Here is a 23170-nt window from a genome sequence, read left to right as displayed (position 1 = left end):
CGCGGGCGCGCGGAGCCCATCATGGCGTCTCCCAGCGGCTGCCGGCCCCAGCCCGGCGGGCAGGGCGGGGGTGGCGGCGGTAGCGGAGGGGCCGAACCCGGTACCGGAGCCGGTCCGGGGGTTTTGCGAGGTTCCGAAGAAGACGCCGAGGGTCTGTACGTGGCGGTGGAGCGGTGCCCGCTCTGCAACACCACCCGCCGCCGCCTCACCTGCGCCAAGTGCGTCCAGAGCGGAGACTTCGTCTTCTTCGACGGCCGCGACTCCGAGAGGTACCCGCGGCCCTGAGGGGATGGGCGGGAAACGCGGAGCCCTCTCCTTCCCCTCCTTCATCGCTGTGGTGGGGTCCGACCCACCCGGCGTTGGGCTGCTCTTCCCCCGCTTCCCTCAGGGCTCCCGGGGAGGGTAGGGGGGGGGTGTTGTTTCCCCCCTTTCTTTCCCCCCTTTCTTTCCCCTCTGGGACGGGGGTCTCAGGGGTTGGGATGGGGGAACGGCCCTGGAGCTGCCCCGAGGTGAGGGGGGGAGGTAATGGGGGCCGGGGTGTGGGGTGGGGAATGGCCTTGGAGGTGCCGGGCCCACTGGGGGGCTGCAGGCAGAGCAGGGGTGTTGCTTAAAATAATAATAATAATTAATAATAATCCCTGGGTTTGCCTGGGTCAGGTGCAGCTGTCAGTGCCAGTGCTGGTGTGGCTGACAAAAGCTCTGGAGAGGTGAGGGCAAAAAGTGAGGTGTGCAGTAGGGTATCTGAAGGGTCTCTCTGTTTTCAGCAGCAGGAGTTGAACCCGTGGCCTGCTAAATCATTAAATAAAATCTGGAAGGTGTGCAAGTAAACAAGACCTTTTGTTTTTTTTTTTTTCCCCCCTTTTCTTTCCTGTCTATATAAATAGTCCTAATCAGGGCTGTTAGAATTGAAAAAAAAAAAAAAAAAAAAAAAAAAAAAAAAATTCCCTCGTGTTGCTCGTGCACCTTCCTGCGCCTTTTGTGTGAAGTGTTGGCCCCACAGGAGGGCAGCTCAGTGAGTGTTCCATCAATAACCAAATATCCTCATTACATGACTCAGGTGCAGACTGCCCCTCAGGAGCTGCTGCTCACAGCATGTCCATCCCACATTCCTAAAAACTCTGCCCTCTCTGGATCAGCTCTGGGGTTTGGCTGTTGCCACCTTCTTGGTTCTTCATCTGTAGCTCCACTGGCAGCTGTTGGAGAGTCAGTTCTTGAGCTATTTTGGGGAGGTGGCAAGCAGCTTGTTGTGCAGTAGGGTCCTTCCATCTCCTCATGTCCTCCTGCCAAACACAGGAACAGCCAAAGGGATAGAATCATGGAATCACAGAACTGGCTGGGTTGGAAGGAACCTCAGAGCTCATCAAGTCCAACCCTTGATCCACTCCCACTGCAGTTCCCAGCCCATGGCACTGAGTGCCACATCCAGGCTCTTTTGAAATAGCTCCAGGGATGGAGAATCCACCCCTTCCCTGGGCAGCCCATTCCAATGGCTGAGCACCCTCTCCAGAAAGAAATTCTTTCTCATGTCCAACCTAAACCTCCCCTGGCACAACTTTCTCCAGGCTGAACCCCAAGTTCCTCAGCCTGGCTTCACAGGGGAGATGCTTCAACCCCCTGAGCAGAGCCACTGAAATGCTGGGAGTGCTGGAGCAGCTCCCTGGGAAGCCAGGCTGAGGGATTGGGGTTGTTCAGCCTGGAGAAGAGGAGGCTCCCAGGTGAGCTCAGAGCAACCTCCCAATATCTGAAGGGGCTCCAAGAAAGCTGGGGGAGGGCTTTGGACACGGGGGGGTAGGGAGAGGACAAGGGGAGAGGGGTTAAAACTTGGAGAGAAAGGGGAGATTGAGGTTGGACATGAGGAAGTTGAGAGAGTTGGGGGTGTTGAGGCTGGAGAAGAGAAGCTGCAATGGGGAGACCTTAGAGCACCTTCCAGTGCCTGAAGGGGCTCCAGGAAAGCTGGGGAGGGACTGGGGACAAGGGCAGGGAGGGATGGGATCAGGGGGAAGGGTTTCCAGATGGAAGAGAGATGAGAGGTGAGGAAGAAATAGTTTGTTGTGAGGGTGCTGAGCCCCTGTGCCAGGTTTCCCAGAGAAGCTGTGGCTGCCCCATCCCTGGCAGTGTCTCAGCCCAGGTTGGATGGGGCTTGGAGCAACCTGGGCTGGTGGGAGGTGTCCCTGACCATGGCAGGGGGGTTGGAATCATCTTTAAGGTTCCTTCCAAGCCAAAGCATTCTGTGATTCTTCCAGTAATGTCAGTGGGAGTGGGTGCTGGGTGTCAGCTGGCAGCAGTCAGCAAAACTGAGACAAGCCTGAGACCTTAGTCTGCCACTGGATGGGGTTTTGCTTTTTCCTTTTCCTTTTTTTTTTTTTTTTTTTTTTGTGAATGACAGTGCCACACTGTGTTCAGTCTTTCTAAAATAGATGGGGTGCTTGTTTTTGTAGGAAACTGCTCAGGGTCCCCTGCAGCTTCCATGAAAAAAATGAGTTTGGAATTTGGAACATAAACCAAGGGTGATTTTATTTTTTTTTCTCTCCTGTTTTGTAGCTATAAGACCTTGACTAAACATCAGGCTTAATTCTAGAAATTTGGCTGTAGCCTTTGTTGCAGTGGAACCACTGTCATTCTGTGTTAAGCAAGGCTACCTATCAGAAAACTGCAACTGTGAAGCAGCAGGCTTAGCCAAAGTACCAGATGCAACAGCTCACTGGAAAAAAACCAAAAAACTTTTTATCTTCCTCGTGTGAAGCAAGATCAGCTTCTCCCTAGGGCAGTTTTCACTGCATTCTCCTAACATGCTTTAAACATCCTCTTCATCCATGGCTCTAGAAATCCTCTGTATGTTTACCCTGTGCTTATTAACTGCAGGAATTCCTGTTTGGAAGTTTTTTTGTCTTCTTTTTTTCCCCCTATGCCTGAACATCACAGTTCCCTCTGGGGAGGTCACTGCTGCTCTAGAGCCTCCCTGCTTGGGGAGAGGTCTCCCTGAATGCTCTGTTTCCCCAGGCTTTGTTTCTCCTGCTGCTCAGAACTTTCCCAAGTGCAATTAATTGAAAACAGCAACTTTATTAATGAACTAAAGGAACAACAGAACCTGAGAGTGACACCTGAATAACACGAGTGTGCCTGATTTGCAGCAGGAATGCTCAGGGCAGGGGCACAACCCTGTCAAGCTTTGGGTTTCTTCTGGTTCCTTTGAAAACAAGGGCATTACTGATTTTTGAAACTCTGCTGGGAATATTTTTGTCTCTGTAATTACTGATATTAATTATGTAATTACTGATATAAAATCAAGAAGCAGCCTGTCCCTTCACTGGTCACTTTTCTTTGTTTCCTTTGGGAGCAGCCAGTGGGTTCCTATGAATTTCTTGCAATGTGAGCAGAGAGAGAGAGGGAAAAACTTTTAAAACAGTGGCCACACACCATGGACAAGCCCCACAGGGACAGGTGCAGCTAACAGGCTGGATTTCAGGTTGTGTTTACTGCCAACCTTGTTTATTTCATGATTTGGTGCCTTCTAGTAGCACCTGGGTTAATTTTAGATCAGTGTTCTGGAGGAGGCTGGCAGGGTCATGGCAAGGGCTTTTCTCTCTGAGTGCAGTGAGAGGAATGCAGAATGTGTGTGGGTCACTTGGGCCTCTCCTTTGGCTTTTGGGAGTGTCACAGATGAGGAAAAGGATCATCCTTGCTCTTGTGAGAGGGAAACTCACAAGCACTCCCCTCACATCCACTTATTAGATGTAGTGGTTTATCATTTAGTGGATATAGTTTGGTTTATTAGAATTTTCTTGTGATTTTTTTAAAATTGATTTATTTATTTTATTTTCCCTTATAAGTAGGTAAACTGTTTCATGTTCCAACAGTAAGAATTATTTCAGATTTCTTTCCATTGGACTGTAAGGCTGAAGTTGTTCACATGCCTGGCAAAAATCACACTCTGTGTATGTGTGGGGGGAGAGAGAGCAAGGAGCTCTGCAGGTAATTTATTGAAGCACAACTACAATTAAGGATGAGTAGCCCAGAAGTCCTCCAGTAAATTATCACTGACATCCTTCTTTTCATGAGTAATGTGTTGGATATTCATAAAAAAAAAAAAAAAGAAAAAGGGCTGGCACCTTGATGCTGGGTTTTAGCTGGGAGACATTTCTTGCTCCCAGGAGTTTACTCCAGCCTCTCATATGCATAAATTCAGGGAGTGTGTTTTACAAGCATGCTGAACTTTTGCTTTTATGTGTCTGCAGATGGCAGGAGCCAAAAACAGTGTAATCATGGTGTCTGAGCCTGTCTGACTCCTCTCAGCTGTGGTTTTGCCATTAGGAATGGTGACTTCATGGAGTTTTATCTGGTGAATAAGTGCAGTAATGGATGCACCTATTGCTGTCCTCAGCTTTAATCAAATCCTACATATTAGGGAGTCCTCCTTTCAGCTTGCTCCTCTCTCATTATGAACACGTGGAAACAAGCCAGGTAACCACAGAAAATCTCAGCTAAATGTGATAATACTTGAGGAAAAAGAAAACATTTAAAGGATAATATGAGATGTTGAGCTCTGTCCTCTCAGGTTACGTTTAATTGGAGTTCCTGCCATAGTTCACCTCAAGTTTTGTCTCTTTGCCAAAATTGGAAGGCTGTGTATATACATATATTTATAGAGTGAGGAAAATCAGTTACACCATGCAGTTAAAATTTAGGCTACATAAAGAAATTTAAATGTTTGCTAAAGGAATCTGTAGGAGCTGTTTGACATTGGTGCCTGAGGAGCTGTGGCTTTTTTCAGGCTTTCACAAACACTTCTGTCTTCTCTCCCTGCTAAGAACTTAATTTAGCCCCAGATTCTTGCCAGATCACCCAGGATTTTGCTGATGCAATGGACATCCTTGGTCTGATTGTCTTCTACTCAGCCTCCATGCCCACAAATCCAGCTTTGAACCCAAGAATTGCCAAATAATTACCCCAGCTCTCCCTCCCTCCCTGCCTGACCTCTTTCTGGGCCAAGTTATTTTTGGTTGCAGGCAAAGGTCAGGGGTGTGCAGTAGGTGTGCATTACTCCCTGGTCCCTGATGACTGCTGGGGTGAGGACACACAGGAAAAACAAACTGGCTGAGGAGCCAGGCTCTGGTTCCACCACATTCCTCCAGCTCACCTGTGGCCTCTGCCAAGCACCCAGGGTTGGTTTGGGTTTAGTTTTGGAAGGAAAACAGGTCTTTTGGGTTGACTAGGAAGGTGGCAGCTGGTAGTTTTGTTGTTGTTTTAATGCTGATCTCATCTGGGAGGGTGATTCTGCACTTTCTGAACCCAAAGTTAGCCAGCAGGCTTGCAGATTGCTGCACTTCAGTGGAGCTTTGTAAATTTGTTTGTAAATTTTTTACCTGAAATCAAACCTGTGGAGATGAGCAGAGAGGGAGAGAGAGGCCCAAGATGCCATCCTGTCAAGGCTTACTGGTAAATTTTTTACCTGAAATCAAACCTGTGGAGATGAGCAGAGAGGGAGAGAGAGGCCCAAGATGCCATCCTGTCAAGGCTTACTGTGTAATTCTTTCTAAACAAATCTTGGGTATCCCTGAAATGACAGACTTGGTGGGTTGTACATGATGTCTGAGACCTCTGTTGGGATGAAATTGTCAGTTCTGTGTGTTCTAGAGGGCAATTAATGAATCCTTTTTCTCTAGATAGACTTAACCCAAGACACAGTTTTGAGGTATGGATAAGGATGGTGCTGCAACATGGAAAGCACAAAGTTGGAAAGCCATACTCTGGCTGAAGACAAAGCAGATTTGCTAATTTTTAATGCCATCTAAGCCTCCTGGCTGCCTCTCCTCTTGCTGTTTCCTCTTCCTGACAGCTTTGTCACTCCATCCTCCATTGAGATTTCTCAATATCCATTGCTCACATGCAATTTTCTTCAAATGCATTTCTCAACTCATTGTGGGACACGGAGGGGAGCAGAGCATGGCTGCTGCATATCTAAAGGGTGAAAACACAGGATGATGAATCCCCAAAATACTCCCTTTTCATCAGTTCTTTTCAGTTCCTGTAACTCAGACATCTGGTAAAGCTGAACTCAGGCAGGCACTTGGGTCATGGACTTGTGATGACTCCAAGAGCCTGGCAGAAATATGTAGAAAACAATGCAATTTCTTGCTATTACCAATAAAAAAGAGATTTGGAGGTTATGTTAAGGTCTTGAGAGGGTGCTGTCCTATCTGGACCCACTGATGAGTAAAGTGTGAGGCACATCCAGGTTCTAGGAAGGAAAAAAATGCAGTGCTTGGTGTGTGGAAACCTGCGTTGTCCACTGCCAGAGTGGACCCAGCTGACACCATCACAGCTCAGCCTCACTGAGTGGTTTTTAGGCTTTTTATGCTTGGGTTTTAATTAGCCATCACCTCAGAGGTGGTGCTGTTAATTTCTCCAGTGACTAAAGGGGTTTAGAGTTCTGTATGTTTTTCTTAATACACAAAAATATTGATATTGCTAAGCTATAAATCTTCTAGAAACAGCAAGGAATTTTATTCCAAGTTTGATCATACAACAAGCTGATGTGTCCTCATCTTAGGGGTTGTGTTGGAGTTCCTGTGAGACAGATGCTGCATAATTCTGCAAGAGCTTTATATACTTAGCCATTACTTCCAAGGATTAAGACAGTTGAGTTTTAAGGACTCCCACAAGCTTCAATCTTTCTGATTGTTTCAGACAACTTACAATGTCATATTGTGCAAAATATCACTGAAGAAATTTAATCTCTTCCAGGTTTTCAGACAAGAAAGAAAGGCTGATGCATCTCAGAACCAAACAGAGGGAATTCCAAAAACAGTAAGTTGCAGTTATTAAATTAAAATAAACTCTAAGAACTCTCAGAATAACAAAACAATCTCTGTAGCACACTGTTGCTGGAAAGAAACCTAGTCCAGATAGTCATAAAACTTTCAACCATGTTTTTTCTTCTAGTGTTTTGAAGGCCATGGAAGGGAAGGAGATAACTGATCAGCTGGTGAGTTGTTCAGAGTGTTCCATAGGTTTTTAAACACTCTGGATCCCTAAATCTCATAAAATTACAATTCACCTTGAGGTCGTTGTGTTGCTTTCCCAAAAAAACCTCTCCTAAGCAAAACTGACATGGGCTCTGCAAGCAGAGTGCTCCAAGCCACCAATATTTTTAATTTCATATTAGATTTGTGTTCAATAACTTATTGTGCTGATTGACTTCATCCTAAGCAAGCATTTGGTTTGTTTGGGGCTTTCTTCTGTGCACAAAGTATCTGAAATACTCATTTGTTCATCTGCTCCACCTCAGAACATCCTGCTACTTTTTGCACTGCCTTTGTTGTTAATCATTACTCAGTGTGTCTGAAGGCCTTTTGTGCCCTAGATTTGCTGAATGTCCTTTTTTTTTTTTTTTTTTTTTTCAGAGATGGAAAATAATGTCTTGCAAGATGAGGATTGAGCAGCTGAAACAGACCATTTGCAAAGAAAATGATGAAATGACAAGACGTGAGTAATGCCTCTGCTTTTGGGAGCTGGAAAAACTCTCTGCCTTAGGGTGAAAAAAAATCAATCAGTGGGAGTGGGAGTGTTAGTTTTTAAACAAGGTGAATTTTCCAAACTGTCACCTCTTAAATCAACTTGAAGGCAAAATCACTGAGTGGTTTTTTAGGCTTTTTATGCTTGGGTTTTAATTAGCCAGCAATAGGCATTATTCAGCTGGATGGAGATCATTTTGCAACAGCTTTAAAAGGAAATGTTTCACAGCCTATGACTTTGCCTCTGTCTCTGGAGATGGCTTCACTTGGTGTAGTGTTTCTGATCACTTCCTTTTGATAAAGAGGAGCAAACAGCTCTGCAGCTGTTAAGCATTTAATGTAACTGATGAATTTTAACCCACACCTGTCTAGGAATCCTAAAATCCTTCCAGGGGGGGCTGATGAGTTGCCACCATTTAGCAGCTTCAGGCTGGAAACTCATTAAATGTTTTACACACAAGAGATTTGTAGGATCATTTTTCAGATGGGAACAGGCAGCATTCCTTACAACTACATGGAAAGGAAGGACAGGAAGCATATTCAGAAGCATAATGATTGACTCAGGAATATTTATGACTTGAAATTCAAGAGGAGCCAAACAGAAGGAGTGGAATAGACCTTGAGAGTAGTTACAAAGGAATAGCACAAGCTTGCAGCAATACCATCAAAAAGGTTGAGATGCAAAATGATTTTCAATTAATAAGGAGGCTGGATAGGAGCAATAAGAAATGTATAATGAGGAAAAGATGAAGGAATAGACAAGTCAGTTAAGAGGGCAGAGAAAAAATAACAGTGCAGAGAATTCAAGCATTCAGTAGCTTCTTCACTTTGTCTTGCAAAGAAAATGTGATCAGCTGCTTAGGAAGATAAAATTTTATGTCATGACTGCAGGCTAAGGAAAGAAAACAGAAAAAGAAAAGATTTAAATCAGCAAGGCCTTGTGAGAGTCACCTTAGAGAACTCAAGGAACAAGTTGAAGTTGTCTGTGGAGCACTTGAGAAGACATAAGGAGAGGATGTCCCAGGAAACACAGCAACAACAGTGTCTGTTTTCAGAGGGTGGAGGAAGAACTGGTGACACAGTCATCCTTGATAAACCTCTGGCCACTTTGGTGGTTTGAAGGTAGGGAGCTGAAAAACAGGCACCACTTTGTCAAAAAGAAACCCTATCAAATCAATCCATTGTCTGAGATGAAGGTCATCTAGCAGAGGATGAAGCAGAAGATGCATTAAACCTGCACTCAGCACTACCCCAAACTGTGTCATGAGCAAGCAAAGGCATTTGCTCAGGTGTCATCACTGTCAGGTTGACACACAAGGCTAAAAAGGCTCCATTTGGAGGATGGTGAGACAGGTGGGGCTCAGCAGGGACTGGTTCCTGGCCCAGTTTTGTCCAGTGTTTTCCATAATAGCTTCCATGGTGGAATAGAAGGTGGCATGGAGGAAGTCAAGATGGATGACAACATGACTTCTGTGGATCAAATTCAAAACTGTCCACATAAATGGACAATGTCATCCAAAAAAGGACAAAGCCAAGTGTGTGTTTATTAGGAAATGAAACAAATAAACCCCAAGCAAACAACAGGGGTGAGACTTAACAGGAAAGGATCTGGGGAACTGCAAATTAACCAAAAATCTCATGCTGCCCAGAAAGGTTCAGGCCTCACTCTGGGTTAGAATGCTATAAACACAGAATTTATGCTGGCAGCAATTACCCTGCTGTGTGACCAGTGTTGGGGTTGCCTCAGTGGAATTCCTGTGTCCCATCTGAGCAACTTAAGAAAGATACAAAACCAACTGGAGAAAGTCTGGAAGAGAGTATTAGGAATAAAACACAAGGAACGACTTAAGAAAAATTGATGTTTGGTCCAGAGAAGAGGAAGATGAAGAAAAGCCAAGCTTTTCAGTAGGTAGAAGATTATTATTGATATAATAAGTACTTTATCTCTGTAGCCTGTGAGTAAAGAGGAGTTTGTCAGTGTAGCTTTGAGGAACTTGGTCACCTTTTCTCAAAATGCAGCTCTGAAGGTGGCAAAATGTTAGGACCAACTGGGCAGTGGTTCCTCCACTCTTCTACAATTTTGTGCAGCTGTAGCTTTTGTGACTTCTCTGATCCACAGTCAACTTGATTAGGTTTAACCTGTGAAATATTGGCCAGCTGGCCTGCTGTTAGCTCAGTCACCCCAAAATTTCTGTTGCAGTTAGACTCAAAATGAAAGCCAGCAGATCAGGAACCCAACTTGAGTCACTCATGAACCACCCTAAAAATGTAAAGAGGTTGTTTCTCCTCTCTTGGATGTGGTATAGTTTAATTTTCTGAAATAAGAGCAGTTTCTAGAACACTGGGTTCCTGCTTTTGGAGCTGACTCTTCTGGATACCTCAATAATTGATGCTTCTTAAAATTAGGTTTTAAAATGTGTGTTTTTGCCTCCTGTCCATGGAGAGCAGCTCAAGGAGAAATCCTGCAAGTATCTGGCATAGCTCTCTTGGGCAGAGATTGGCTTTGCATCTGCTTGTATTTATCAGGCAGTGGAGGTGTGGGGGACACAGTGGTGTCCTGAAATACAGCTGGGGACAAACTTTAATCACCTCACAAACTGGGTCAGAAAGCAGAGGTGCTGTGCCCAAAAAAAAAGGACCCTTGTTTCTGCACCAGGAAACTAACAAGGAAAGGTGTGTGCAGTGTTCTCCCCAGCTTCTCAGGTAATTGCTGCAGAAAAGGGAGTTCACTTAGTGAAAAAGTGGCCTTTCAAGTACAATATGAATGTGAAGATTGAACAGATGGGTGTTTTGTTTGTTTTATTCCTCCTCTGTCTCTTACTCTATGCAAAGGGGGAGCTGGGGAATAGGAATGGAAGCATCAATTTTTCTCTTGATGTTGCAGGAATGCTGAATTACTAGGTTACACCTAGGGATTCTTGGTATAGCTCAGAAAAGTCACTTTTTCTACTTTTCCTGTAGCAGGGGGTCACTTATTTTATGAACCTGAGGCTTATCAGTTCTCCTCTACACGGAGAACCTGTTCTCACCTTTACTGTGGGACTTTGCACCTCCCATGTCTCAGATCTCCCTTCACACCAAACACACTGTGGATCACAACAGATCAGTTAGAAATAATTCCTGACATTCAGAGAAGAGCCCCTTCTGTGTCTCTGGGGGTTGGTTACCAGCACCAGGGACTGAGCAGAGGTCTCCATAGTTCCAGCTCTGCTGGAGAAAACCAGGAGGAGCCTTTCTGTGCCAACCAAGGCATGGCAGGGCACAGCCCCAAGGGTGAGAATGGGTCTGGGGTCCCATTCTTTGGATGTACCCTTTAGGTTTTGTGCTCCTCTATTGGGAAGAGTGAAAGTTTGAATGAGGTGCTTAAGGGAGCTGTAGCTGTATTCTTGATTTTAGTAATACATAATGCAGCTTCTTTGGGCAGCAGATGCCAGGGACCATTCTAATTCTGGTTCTGCTCTCATCTGTGCCTTGCAAATCAAATAAATCAGTAAAACCTTGTCTGGGATAGTGCTTCCCTTCTGTGCAAGGGACAGTTACTCAGCTTCTTGATTCCATGAAAGTGGTTCCATGCTGCAAGAGAACGTGAGGCTGTTTCTTTTCAGCCATAAAAATGGAAATCAAGTGGCTCGTAGACTTCTGCACAAACCAGGGTGCTTTAAGAATTTAAGATATGTATTTGGAGAGTGTGTGTAAGAAATATTTTCCTGTGCTTTTGAAAGACAGAGGTGGTTAATCCACTCCCTTTGGCACCACTTGTTTGTGGGAGCATCACTGCAGTCAAGTTATTTTACAGGAGAATCAGCAGATGCTCTTGAAGGGTCGTTTTTTTTTCCTACCCTCAGTGTGCCTGATGCTTTGGGAGTAAATTCAGGCAAGTGCAGCACTCGAGTACAAAAGCACATTTCTCTTTTTGTGACAGTCAGTGTTCCCTTGTGGTACCAAGAAGTCTGCACTGTTGGGATCCAAGTGCTTTGGGAGCACGTGTGAGTGTGGTGTGAAGCCCATACAGGGTGCCAGAAATGGTGAAGGAAGATGCTATCTGCACTGGATTTTGGCTGCAAGCAGGGTGTGTCTTTTTGGCCAGTGCCATGCAAACATGTAGAGTCAAGCTATTTCTGTCATGATTACCTCAGAGGTTTAATTAAACTGGGAAATCTTGGCTTTTCTGCTTCAAATCTAAAAATTGCTGGGTGAAAGATAAGGAAAGATTAAGCCCCAATTTCAGTCTCTTTGGAGATCTTCAGGAAAGATTAACAAGTTGTACCACTGAGCAGCTGGAGAATGTTAATAGTTGAAGCAGAATTTTCTGTTTTAAGCTGCTACAGCTCTTGTTTTCCATAAATATTAATAATGCTTTTCTCAAGCCTCCTCCCTCCAAGTACCTCCCAGCTCCTTTTCCAGGGCTAACATCTGCTGCTCTTTTCACAGATGCAGAGGGGCTTCTGAGAATCAAAGAGGAGAACCAGAAGCATTATCGGAGGGCTCAGAGGCATCAGGAGAAGAAAGAGAAGATCCAGAGGCATAACCACAAACTGGGAGACTTGGTGGAGAAAAAAACCTCTGACCTGAAAACCCAGTATGAGCACCTGGCAAATCTTCGTCGGACGCACATCCTGGAGCTGACATCAGTCATATTTCCCATGGAAGAAGTAAAAACAAGCATGAGGTACAGGAGGCTCAGGCTTTTGGGTTGGTTTTGCTTAGCTTTAGCCCCCCAGGAGTCATGTAAAGTCCAAGCCAGATGTTCTGGCTCTCTCAGCATCTGTGGGGAGAAGGTGTTTCCCAAAAAGTAGAGGTGGAGGTGCTGGCATCTCCCCAAGGAGGGAGCTGAGGTGTGTGTGCAGTGTTAAACTTTGTTCATATAGATAATTAAACATCCCAGAGCAAAGTTTTGGGAAGAAGGAGTTTTGTAGGAGTGTTCACAGAATTCCAGACTGGTTTGAGCTGGAAGGGACCTTAAAGATCATCCAGTTCCAGCCTCCTTATATAGGCAGGGACTCCTCCCACCAGCCCAGGTTGCTCCAAGCCCCATCCAACCTGGCCTTTTTTGGAGTGTTTTCCACAGGAATTTTGCTCTCTGTCAGATCTGGCTAAGTGTCTGCCAAGTGCATCTCTGGTAATGTTTTTAAAACATCTTTGCAAACACTCTGTTCCTCTTTGGGTGCTACAGAGATCCTGCAGATGTGTCTTCTGAGGGTGACAATGCTATGACCTCTAGCACTGTGAGCAAGCTGGCAGAAGCCAGGAGAACCACATATCTCTCTGGGAGATGGGTGTGTGATGATCATAATGGGGACACCAGCATCAGTATCACAGGGCCCTGGATAACCCTCCCTAATAATGGAGATTATTCAGCCTACTACAACTGGGTGGAAGAGAAGAAGACTACACAAGGACCAGGTAAGCAGCAAGGTCTGAGGAGGCAGCTGGGGTGTTCCAGAAGCCATAGAACTTGCAGCTTTGCCTGCCAGCAGAAGGCACTGAGGAGCAGTAGCCTGGTCTGTGTGTTTTCCCCTAGATATAAATCCAAGTCAGAAATAAATAGCAGGCTAGAGATGAGTCCACTGAAATCCTCTCTGGCAGGAAATGCTGACTGGGACACAGCACAGTGTGATAGAAAGATAAAGTTAATTATTCACAGTTTTGACACGGTTCACATGCTGCCTTTTTAACAGGAATTCCAAGAATTACTGTCTTCTACCACATTCTGACAGCTCTCACTGTAAATGCTTGCTGGATTTCAGGCTGCTCTCAATCCTTACAAATGACATTTTCCAGAGTAGACTTGGGTAACACATCAACACACCCACTGAGGCTTCATCTGGAGTGAGGCTTTCATGGGGTTCTTCTTTCTTTTAGATATGGAACACAATAACCCTGCTCACACCATCAGTGCTGCACTGTGCTATGCAACTCAGCTTGTTAACACTTTGTCTCTCATCCTTGATGTCAATCTGCCCAAGAAGCTCTGCAACAGGCAAGTAAATGCAAGCCTCTGAGGAGGTGAATCAGTGACCAGTTTTGACTGATCTTCACTCAGTTTTGGGTTGTGAACAAAGTAATTACTTGGAGCAGCTTTTATGGTAATAGTTGATGGCTTACAGATTTTTTGCTGTTTAATTGGGGCAAATTAATTTTGCTGTTTAATCCTAGTAGGATTTTAGACTGCAGTTGAGAGTCTCTCCCTCCTTTTTTACCTCCTGAGAGCATGGGCCAGCCATCAGAGTTGAAAATAACAGCCTTCTAATTGACATATTCAGCCTCATCAAATTAGAAATGAATATATGATGGTCTGTGAAAAGCACTTTTCATTTTATGAGACCCTGCTGTGCTTTACAGAATCCCAGCCCCATTCAGCACCTCTTACTCATCTCAGATATCCCCACTACATGAAGTGCTGTAAAACAAGGCCTTGAAATCTGGCATGGCAGCAATTCTCTTGAGGATAAAACACCAAGGGGGAACATACCTGGCTGCCAGGCACCTGGGAATGTGTAGCTTAAAACTCCTGATGAAGAGCACTGTTAGGTTTTAAATGTTCATGTGGAGCAGATGGGATCTGTACAGAAGTCCTGAGGAAGCTGTAGACCTGGTCAGTCTTCTAGAGGTCTCAAATAAGCCACTGGGATTCTTTTTAAGTGTTTAAAATAGTGGTTTCTGAAGTGAGGGCACAAAACTGCATGGAGTCTCTGCAATTTTAATTTTTTTTTAAATATATTATCATTTAGTTGCTCAGTCTTCACAGAAGGAAAAGGTTGAGAACAGGAAATCATGCAAGGTTTAGAAGGAAAGCCAAACATCTTGGCTGCAGTGGGTCTTTGAGTTTCACCCTGTTCACATTACCTGTGCTGTTGCAGCTGGTGAGATGAGGGCAAGCAGGGCTTGGTGGTGAAATGCTCACAGTCTTGCAAGGTGAAAAATTAATCTCCTGAGCACTCTTAAGATGGGCTGCAGAGTTCAAACAGATGCTCTCTGCAAGGATGTTCACTTCAGGACTTGTGAGGAAGCCAAGGCACAGCAAGCTGATGGCTTTATGGGTGTCTTTTCCCAGTGTTTTGCTCTGTGTATATAAATATCTGTGTGTGGTTTTTTCACCAGTGAGTTCTGTGGAGAGAATCTCAGCAGACACAGGTTCATGCGGGCAGTGAAGAAGCTGAATGCCAACATCCTTCACCTTTGCTTCTCTCAGGTAGGGGGGGAAATGCCCATTTGGCTTCTTTAAATAGTTTTTAAAATTACCAGCTGTGCCTGCAAGGTTTCCTCCAGTAACTGATGATGGTTTTTTTTTTTCCTTCCCTCCCCTGTGGCAGCATGTGAATTTAGATCTGTTGCACCCCCTGCACACTCTCAGGAACCTTATGTACCTGGTCAGCCCAGACACTGAGAACTTGGGCAGGTAAGAAAAAAACCCACATCTCAGTTCACCTGTGAGCAAAGCCCTTTGGAAGTTTGGTATTTGCTTGGTTACTTAAGGGGGAAATTCTTCTCTCCTGCTGTACCTATAGAGCAGCCCTCAGGACTTCAAAAAATTAAGAGGAATTACAAGGAGGAGATGGGAAAGGGCAGGAAAAAGGGTCCTGAGTAGGAAATGACCTCCAGGCTCAGCTGGAGGCTTTGTAGCTGATCCTGGAGTTGTTTCCCCTGTGCTGAGAAGTAGGAACCTCCCTCCCTCCCTCCAGGGGACAGCAGCACAAGTGCCAGGCACTATCACTGCTCCAACATCTCCCTGCCCTCATCTTGCCAACCTGTAAACACCTGAGGACATCCAGCAATGTAAATCCTCAACCAAACACTAGATAAAGCTTTCCCAAAATACTCCCAGTCAGTGAGCACCCTAGACAAAAGTCAACACTTCAAATAAGACTCATTTCTATGTAAATGAAGATTAAAGTTAACTTTTCTCTTAACTCAGGATGTGATGAAAAGAATCACATCCGTTCCTGTGGGCTGCATGCAGCAGCTTTAATCACCTTTATTTTTTTTTTTAACAATATAAAAAAGCCAGCAACATTGATTTCCTGTTGGGATAATCCAGTCACAAGTCAGTTGTGCCTGAGACAGTCTGCAAATATTTGTTTAGCCTCACTCCTGCTTTACTCCCTCTGCAACTCACTAATGTTCTGAAATCTGCTTTTCCCCTTTGCTCTCCTGTAGAGGTCTAGTGCCAGGTTTTATTTTAAAACTAAAGGTTTTATTTTAAAAATAAAGGTTTAATTTTAAAACTTGCAGTGCCACTAGGAGGAAGTGAATGCTGCCTCTAACCTGTGTTATTTGGGTACTTCCATGCTGATTGAGCCCAAAGATATGAGGAGCCAAATGTTTGCAACATGGCTCAGTTTGGAAAAAAATACAGGCTTGCTGCTGCTTGTCTGAAAACAAGGAGAGTGCAGGAAAATTCCCAGAGAATGAAAATCTTTCCTGGAAAGCAGCTCCTGTAAAAGAGCCAAGTGCCACAGTGGACAGAAAGCTGAGCCTGACAGATCCCACGAGTGGGACAGAGCTCCACACCCATCACTTGGGTTCATGGAATAAAAGAAAAGGTTCCAGGAACCAAGTGCTGAGGAATATGGGTTTGGGGGATTTGGCAGAGCTGGGTTAATGGTTGGACTTGATGATCTTAAAGGTCTTTTCCAACCAGAATGATTCTAAGTTGGAGAAAATCCCTCCCAGTGAGGGGAATAGTTTACACTATATAAATAATAACTGTATAATAATAACTGTATAAATAGCTTACACTGCATGAAGCTGTTTTAACTTGCTGGAGTTGAGCTTGAGTGGTGACTTTGATTTCCACACCTTCATGGGGAGAAAACTCAGGCTGCTGGGTGGCTTCACAGACAAAATTGGAAGCCAAGAGCCTGAGCTGGGTGGAAAGGAAGCACATGCACTTAGCACAGAGTGGAATTACCTGCAAGAACAAAGGTGGAGATTCCCTGTTTCCTTGTGTCACCCTGTCAGGGCTGGATGAGTTTCTGGAATTGATGTTTCCATCAGGCAGAAGTTCCTGGGCTGAGGAACAAGGGGGAGGGCTGGGACATAATGGCCTTTGTTATGGAGGAGGTCACTGGAGATGATCTAATGGTCCCTTCTGGCCTTAAACCCTGTGACTTTTCTGATGTTGCCTTGTTAAGCAGAACACTGCCAGGAGGCAGCACTCCCATTCCTCTCTGGATCATGGAAGAGAAGTGTTTACCTTTCATTTCTGTCTGCAGAGTATGAAGCAACCAGCTTGCTCTCCTTTCCTCTAGATGTCTTGGCCTCTAGTCTCATTTCTAAGCTTCAGTTTTCAGATACCATTTTATCAAGCTTTCATTGTCTGGATTAACATTTTTCAGGCTCCTTCTCCCACTAAGGCAGGAGAAATGCTCACCCATGTTCAGTTCTGGCTCCTGTTTGTGTGCTTTGGAGTGAGCTCTGGCAGGGATGCTCCTTATTGGAGAGACTCCACCTTCCACCACCTCCCTGAAAACCTCACACTCTCTGAAACTGCCTATTTTTGCTCAGTAAAATTGTTTGATTTTTTTTTTTGCTGCCTGTACTCCAGTTCCAGGCAGTGGGATGGGGCAGGATGCAGTTGCTTCTCCCACCAGGTAGAGGCAGCAGGAAACTCAGAGTCCCAGCACAGGTGGGTTTGGCTGAGACCTCTGGAGATCCAGCCCATCACCCCAGAGCCAACTGGAGGATTTTGAATAATTCCAGTGATGGAGCCTCCCCAGCCCCTCTGGGTGACCTCTTCCAGTGTTTTGGCCAACCTCATGGCTGAAAAGACTCTGAGCTGTGGGAGGTCTCCAGCAGGGAGCTGTGCCAGGCAGGTTCTGCCAGCTGCAAACTCCACCTTCCCCTCACTGCCAGAGCTGCAGCCACCTCAGCCTGGCCAAGGCTGAGACATAAAAAACAAAACCAAAAGCTGTTCCACCTCGAGCTGGGATCTCCTCCAGTGGAGAGCTGAGTTATCTGTCATTAACATTTTCTTTTCTGTGTGCCAGGTTCACTGTGCCAGAGCACAACAGCTCTGCTGCCCTTCCTGCTCCCTGCAGCCTCCTCCTTGGCCCTTCCTTTAGTTTCACTGTTATCATAAATGTCAGTTCTCTCCCTACCCAAGTTCCTCCTTGCCAGCTGATAAACCCCAGAGGTGTTTCACTTTCCTGCTCTCCTCATGCCCAAGCAGGGTGCCGGGACATGCTGGGCTCTCACACCAGCCAAGTGACAGCACTTCTGTACCATAGAACCCCAGACTGCTTTGGGTTGGAAGGGACCTGAAAGCTCCTCCATTCCCACCCCCTGCCATGGTCAGGGACACCTCCCACCAGCCCAGGTTGCTCCAAGCCCCATCCAGCCCCATCTCCCAAAGGGAGATGCTACCCTGGGGCCTTATTTAATCCTTATTACATCCTTGTTAAAGTCCTCTAATCCATGATGGAATCTTCATGTTCTACAGCAACAAAAAAGGAAACTCAGTGGCTTACCCAGGGTTTGCTGTGTGCTGCTCCAGGTTGGGGTTTCTTTTGAGGGCATCACACACGTGGCCAAATCATAGATCAGAGAATGGTTTGGGTTGGAAGGGACCTTAAAGATGATTCCCACCCCCTGCCATGGTCAGGGACATCTCCCACCAGCCCAGGTTGCCCCAAGCCCCATCCAGCCCCATCTCCCAAAGGGAGATGCTACCCTGGGGCCTTGTTTCAAAGCTCCATCACTCTCTAGCTGAGAAGTTTCTTGATGTCTCCAGGCTGGCTGCTCCTTCCCACCCCAGCTGAGATTTTCACTTGTGCTGGAGCATCACAGCCCCATCAAGGCCAATTTTACACCAGCTGAGTCTCCAACTCCTGATTCTCCACCTCCTTTCCCCCCCCTGCCAACTTTCCCCTGAATCCATTCCCTCCACAGACACTGTTGGGTACACACTGCTTAAAGTCCTCTAATCCATGATGGAATCTTCATGTTCTGCAGCAACAAAAAAGGAAACTCAGTGGCTAACCCAGGGTTTGCTGTGTGCTGCTCCAGGTTGGGGTTTCTTTTGAGGGCATCACACACGTGGCCAAATCACAGATCAGAGAATGGTTTGGGTTTGAAAGGACCTTAAAGCTCCTCCATACCCACCCCCTGCCATGGTCAGGGACACCTCCCACCAGCCCAGGTTGCTCCAAGCCCCATCCAACCTGGGCTGAGACACTGCCAGGGATGGGGCAGCCACAGCTTCTCTGGGAAACCTGGCACAGGGGCTCAGCACCCTCACACCAAGCAATCTCTTCCTAAGATCTGACCTAAAATCTCCCCTCTTCCAGTTTAAAGCTGTTACCCCTCATCCTATCACAACCCCCCCTTGAAAAAAAGCCCCTCCCCAGCATTCCTGTCAGCAGGAAGGGACTGACCCCACTGTGTCCCTCTTGGCAGGTCTGGGCCCTTCGAGATCAGCGCTGACCTGGAGGATTCCATGGAATTTGTGGATCCCAGCGCCCCGGGGGAGACGGACGAGAGCGGGGACGAGCACATCAGTGATGAGGAGACAGACCTGGGGACAGACTGGGAGAATCTGCCAAGCCCCAGGTTCTGTGACATCCCCTCCCAGCAGGTGGAGATGCTGCAGAGCCAGAGCACCCAGGTGTCTCAGCCCATCGCCAGCAGCAGTGCTGGGGGAATGATCTCCTCTGCTGCTGCCTCCGTCACCTCCTGGCTGAAGGCCTACACAGGACACCGCTGAGGAAAACGGGGGGAAAAAGGATCTTTTAGGGGTTTTGTGGAAGGAATCCCCCTCCCCGAAGATGCTGTAGTAAAACCTTACGTATTGAGTTAAGTAGTGCCTGGAACAAAGCAAAGGTCAGACTTTCATTTTGTAAGCCAGAAACCTTTTTATTTACCCAAGATGACTCTGCTGGTACCGTTTTGTAAATTAACTTAACCACGGACTTCTGATGGATCCTCTGAGGGCACTTTCTGTCCTGCTCTGTTGAGTACTGAAAAAAAAAAAAAAAAAAAAGGACCCCAGCAGCCTCCAGCTCTACTTTCTACAGGAGAAATGGATTTGGAGTACTCGGATCGGGATGAGTACAGAGGGAAAAGGCTGCTCAGGCTGCAGTCTGGACAGCGGTGCAAATGCAGTTCCCATTTTCTTAAAACTCTACTCACAGGGTTTTTTGTTTGTGTGTGTTTTAAAGCTGTCTTGCATAATGCAAAAACGCATATTTCTAAATTTTTTTCATTCAGGACATGAAACTGATGCATTTTTAACATGTTTTCTAATCTCCGTTGCCATATTTTTTTAATACAAAAGGGTCAGCATGGACAGGAATTCACACAGCAAATTTGCTTTCATTTTAGGTGTGGTTGTGGAATCTTCACCCAGTGTTGCTGTAGCAAACTGGCTCGTTTCATGCTGTAGGTAGTCTAGAAGCTTCTTGTTGTGCTGTCCAGAGCACACAGGCTCTTTATTATCATACACCAAAGAAACCCTGGGCATTCTCTTAGCCAGACCCACGTTTGATGCTGATACAGGATTGCATTGTTGCAATAATAGTCCCTCAGCTGACACCACCACCACCACGCTGCCACTTTTTAATATTAGGAAAAAAAAAGCCTCATTTCAAGCAAGTTTAGAAGCCACAGGCTCCACGCTGCACATGTTTTTTAAACCCTCTTCTGTTTTATGTTGATGGTGGGGCTGGTTTTGTGCTGACTCAGCTCAGGAAGGAGATTGAGGTGCTGGAGCAGGTCCAGAGAAGAGCAAGGAGGCTGGGAAGGGATCCAGCACAAGTCCTGTGAGGAAGGGCTGAGGGAGCTGGGGGTGTTGAGGCTGGAGAAGAGGAGGCTCAGGGGAGACCTCATCACTCTCTCCAACTCCCTGAAAGGAGGTTGGAGCCAGGGGGGGGTTGGGCTCTGCTCCCAGGCAATTCTCAGCAAGACAAGAGGGCACAAGAGGTCTCAAGTTGTGCCAGGGGAGGTTTAGGTTGGACATTAGAAAGAATTTCTTTCTGGAGAGGGTGATCAGGCATTGGAATGGGCTGCCCAGGGAAGGGGTGGATTCTCCATCCCTGGAGATATTTCAAAAGAGCCTGGATGTGGCACTCAGTGCCATGGGCTGGGAACTGCAGTGGGAGTGGATCAAGGGTTGGACTTGATGAGCTCTGAGGTCCCTTCCAACCCAGCCAGTTCTGATTCTATGATTCTGTGACCGAGTGCCAGGTTGGTTTTGTTTTGCTGCAGAAGTGCTCCGAGGAGGTGTGAGGACAGATGGGGTTGTAACCAATGCTCCTCCACTCCCTCTGCCCTGCAGGATGTGTCACCTCGTGTCAGGTTTGCTCATTCCAGCTGATGGATTACATTTTTTTAGAGTTGGGACTTTGTGCTTCTCCAGGGGATAAGCAAAGGGAAAAGCATCCTCCTCTCCCCTCCCCTCCACAAGGGAAGATTTTTCTGCCACTCCTCCCCCTGGTTTCCCAGGGATGCTGCAGGGAGGGCTGGACAAGCCACATCCCTGCCTGGCTGATTGTCCCAGTTCCTGGAGTGTTTTCTGGTGGTTCTGCAGAACCTCTCCAGCCCAGTGGAGGGGACAGAAAAGCAGTTTTGGTTCTGCTGCCTGGGAACTCCACTGAGCTCCAGTGGTTCCAACTGAGTATCCCCCCCAGCCCCCTCCCACCCCACTCCTATGGCAGCTTTTTCTCTTGGGCCTTGGGCACGAGCATCTCTCATCACTGGTTTCTTTTAATTTCTCATTTTTTTAATATTTTTTTTTTAAAACCAAAGACCCTGAACCAGCAGCAGACACATCATTAGGTGAGAACACCCTCAGTCCTGCCACCTTTTTAGTCTAAATCCCACAGCTGGGATTTAAAAATCTCTCATTTTAAGGGAACAGCCAAGCCTCCCCTTGGCTCTCCTGCAGTGGGGAGGGGGTGATGGCCCCAGCTCTGCCCAGGGGTTTGGTCACTGCTCAGCTCCCAGCACTTTATTCCCTTGCAGCTATTGGATCCTTCCCAGTTCTGAGCAACCAGCACCCCCTCCCTCCCCAGTACTGTACGGGCATCACACAGCCCCTTTCTGCTTCCCCATGGATTTTTGCACTGGACCCCACCATATAAATATCCTTAATTTTTTAATTATTTTTTTTTTTTTTAGGAATACTTTTCAGCCACTCATTGCTGCTTCAACCCTTCAGACAGGTCAGGCCATGGTTCAGCTTTGTACACTGTCATTTAGCTACTATGGGCAAGAAAAACCACCAAAAAAAACAAAAACCCCAAGAACTTTTAAAGCCATATACTTCATAACCACGTTTTCCAAATAATTTATTTGTAACCATGTCATCTTCTGAAAGTGCACAGCAGCACTGCCAGGGGGTTAAAATGCAGTGGGATGGTTCTGTTCATGAAAATGTTTGGGTTTTTTTGTTTTTTTTTTTTTTTTGCAACAGAATAGGGATTGTGGTTTGTTTTTTAAAAGTGTTTTGCACACGTGTGTAGCACGGACGAAAATCGTGTGTGTGTGTGTGTCCCAAAAATTGAGTGCAATCACCAGGATTAGTTTTCCAGGTTATTTTTTTTTTTTTTTTTGGGGGGGGGGGGGAGGGTGGGCAGGAATATCTGTTCATTACAGACATTTAAGAGAGCCAAGCAGAGACTTTACAGAATATTTTGTGTGGAAAGAACCTGGGAATCAGTCCAGGTCCTGCCTTTTGTCCATGACCATTGCTCTGGGGTGATGGAACCAGACCCTGAGAGCCCTGGGCTGACAACTCAGGTGCCCTGGAAAGGTCTCAGGTGGGACACCCAAGGGTTTTTTGTCACCTGCAGAAACCCAGAGCCTCTCTCTGCCACTTCTGAACTCAATGTAAACACAAATGGTTTGGGTTTGTTTTGTTTTGTTTTTTTCTAAATTTTATTGTATTATTGCAATAAATCTTTAACAGTAATTTTTTTTTTTAACTTGTCTATTTATCATTTTTACTTCTGTGTGGTTTGGTTTTGTTTTTTTTTTTTTCACCCTGCTGGGAGAAGCACACAAAACATTTCCAGCTTTCCAAGCATCACAGGGACCAGACCTGTCACGGGGCAGTGGGATCAGCAATACCCATGCTACAAAAATAATTCTTGAGAGAAAAATAACTGCATCTCCACTGGAGCAGGGAAGAGGAGTCCTCCAAAACACCTGAACACACACACACAGCTGTAAGCAAAGGACTCAGCCTGGCTCTGACCTGCTCCTGGGTGAGGTGATGGGTCTTGCTGAGCCTGAATTCCTGCTGCATGGAGGGGAAGAGGCTTCCCAAGGTCATTCCAGGAGCCAAGGTTATTCCAGGAGGACCCAAGGGTGTCTCTTTTGAAGGAGATATTTGCTCCACTATCCAAGTGGAGCAAGTGAGGACAGGGAAGGGACACATTTCTCAGCAAGAGGCTCTGCCTGGGGGACCTGGGGGCCTGGCAGGCTGGGGTTTACCAGGTATTTAGGAAACAACCCCACCCCACTGAAACTTTTGTGGAATTTTTTTCCCCCTCCTCCCTGCTGGGGCTGCTGATGGCACCTCAGGCCTGGCTGCTGCACCTGGAAGAGCAGGAGGAGCAGCAGCCTGGAGCTCCTGCAGTTTGGTGCCTTGGGATGGTTGTCAGGAAAGCAGCCTGGATGCAGAGCCAAGCTCAGCTCCTGCTTCCCAGTGTCCCAGG

The 23170-nt window shown here is 46.3% G+C and overlaps 1 protein-coding gene across 1 annotated transcript; it reads left to right on the top strand.

Moving 5' to 3' along the window:
• Positions 1 to 22435, top strand: ATG14 (autophagy related 14). Its single transcript, XM_071745215.1, has 10 exons — positions 1 to 269; positions 6745 to 6807; positions 6943 to 6985; positions 7404 to 7485; positions 11946 to 12183; positions 12688 to 12917; positions 13377 to 13494; positions 14616 to 14706; positions 14828 to 14913; positions 18912 to 22435. Exons 1-10 carry the CDS (start codon positions 22 to 24, stop codon positions 19216 to 19218), a joined length of 1506 nt encoding a protein of 501 aa, XP_071601316.1. The 5' UTR covers positions 1 to 21; the 3' UTR covers positions 19219 to 22435.
• The last annotated feature ends 735 nt before the right edge of the window (positions 22436 to 23170 follow it).

The sequence above is a fragment of the Heliangelus exortis genome, chromosome 5, assembly GCF_036169615.1.
Source record: "Heliangelus exortis chromosome 5, bHelExo1.hap1, whole genome shotgun sequence".
NCBI classification, from domain to species: domain Eukaryota; kingdom Metazoa; phylum Chordata; class Aves; order Apodiformes; family Trochilidae; genus Heliangelus; species Heliangelus exortis.
This window is presented reverse-complemented; position numbering and strand designations above follow the sequence as displayed.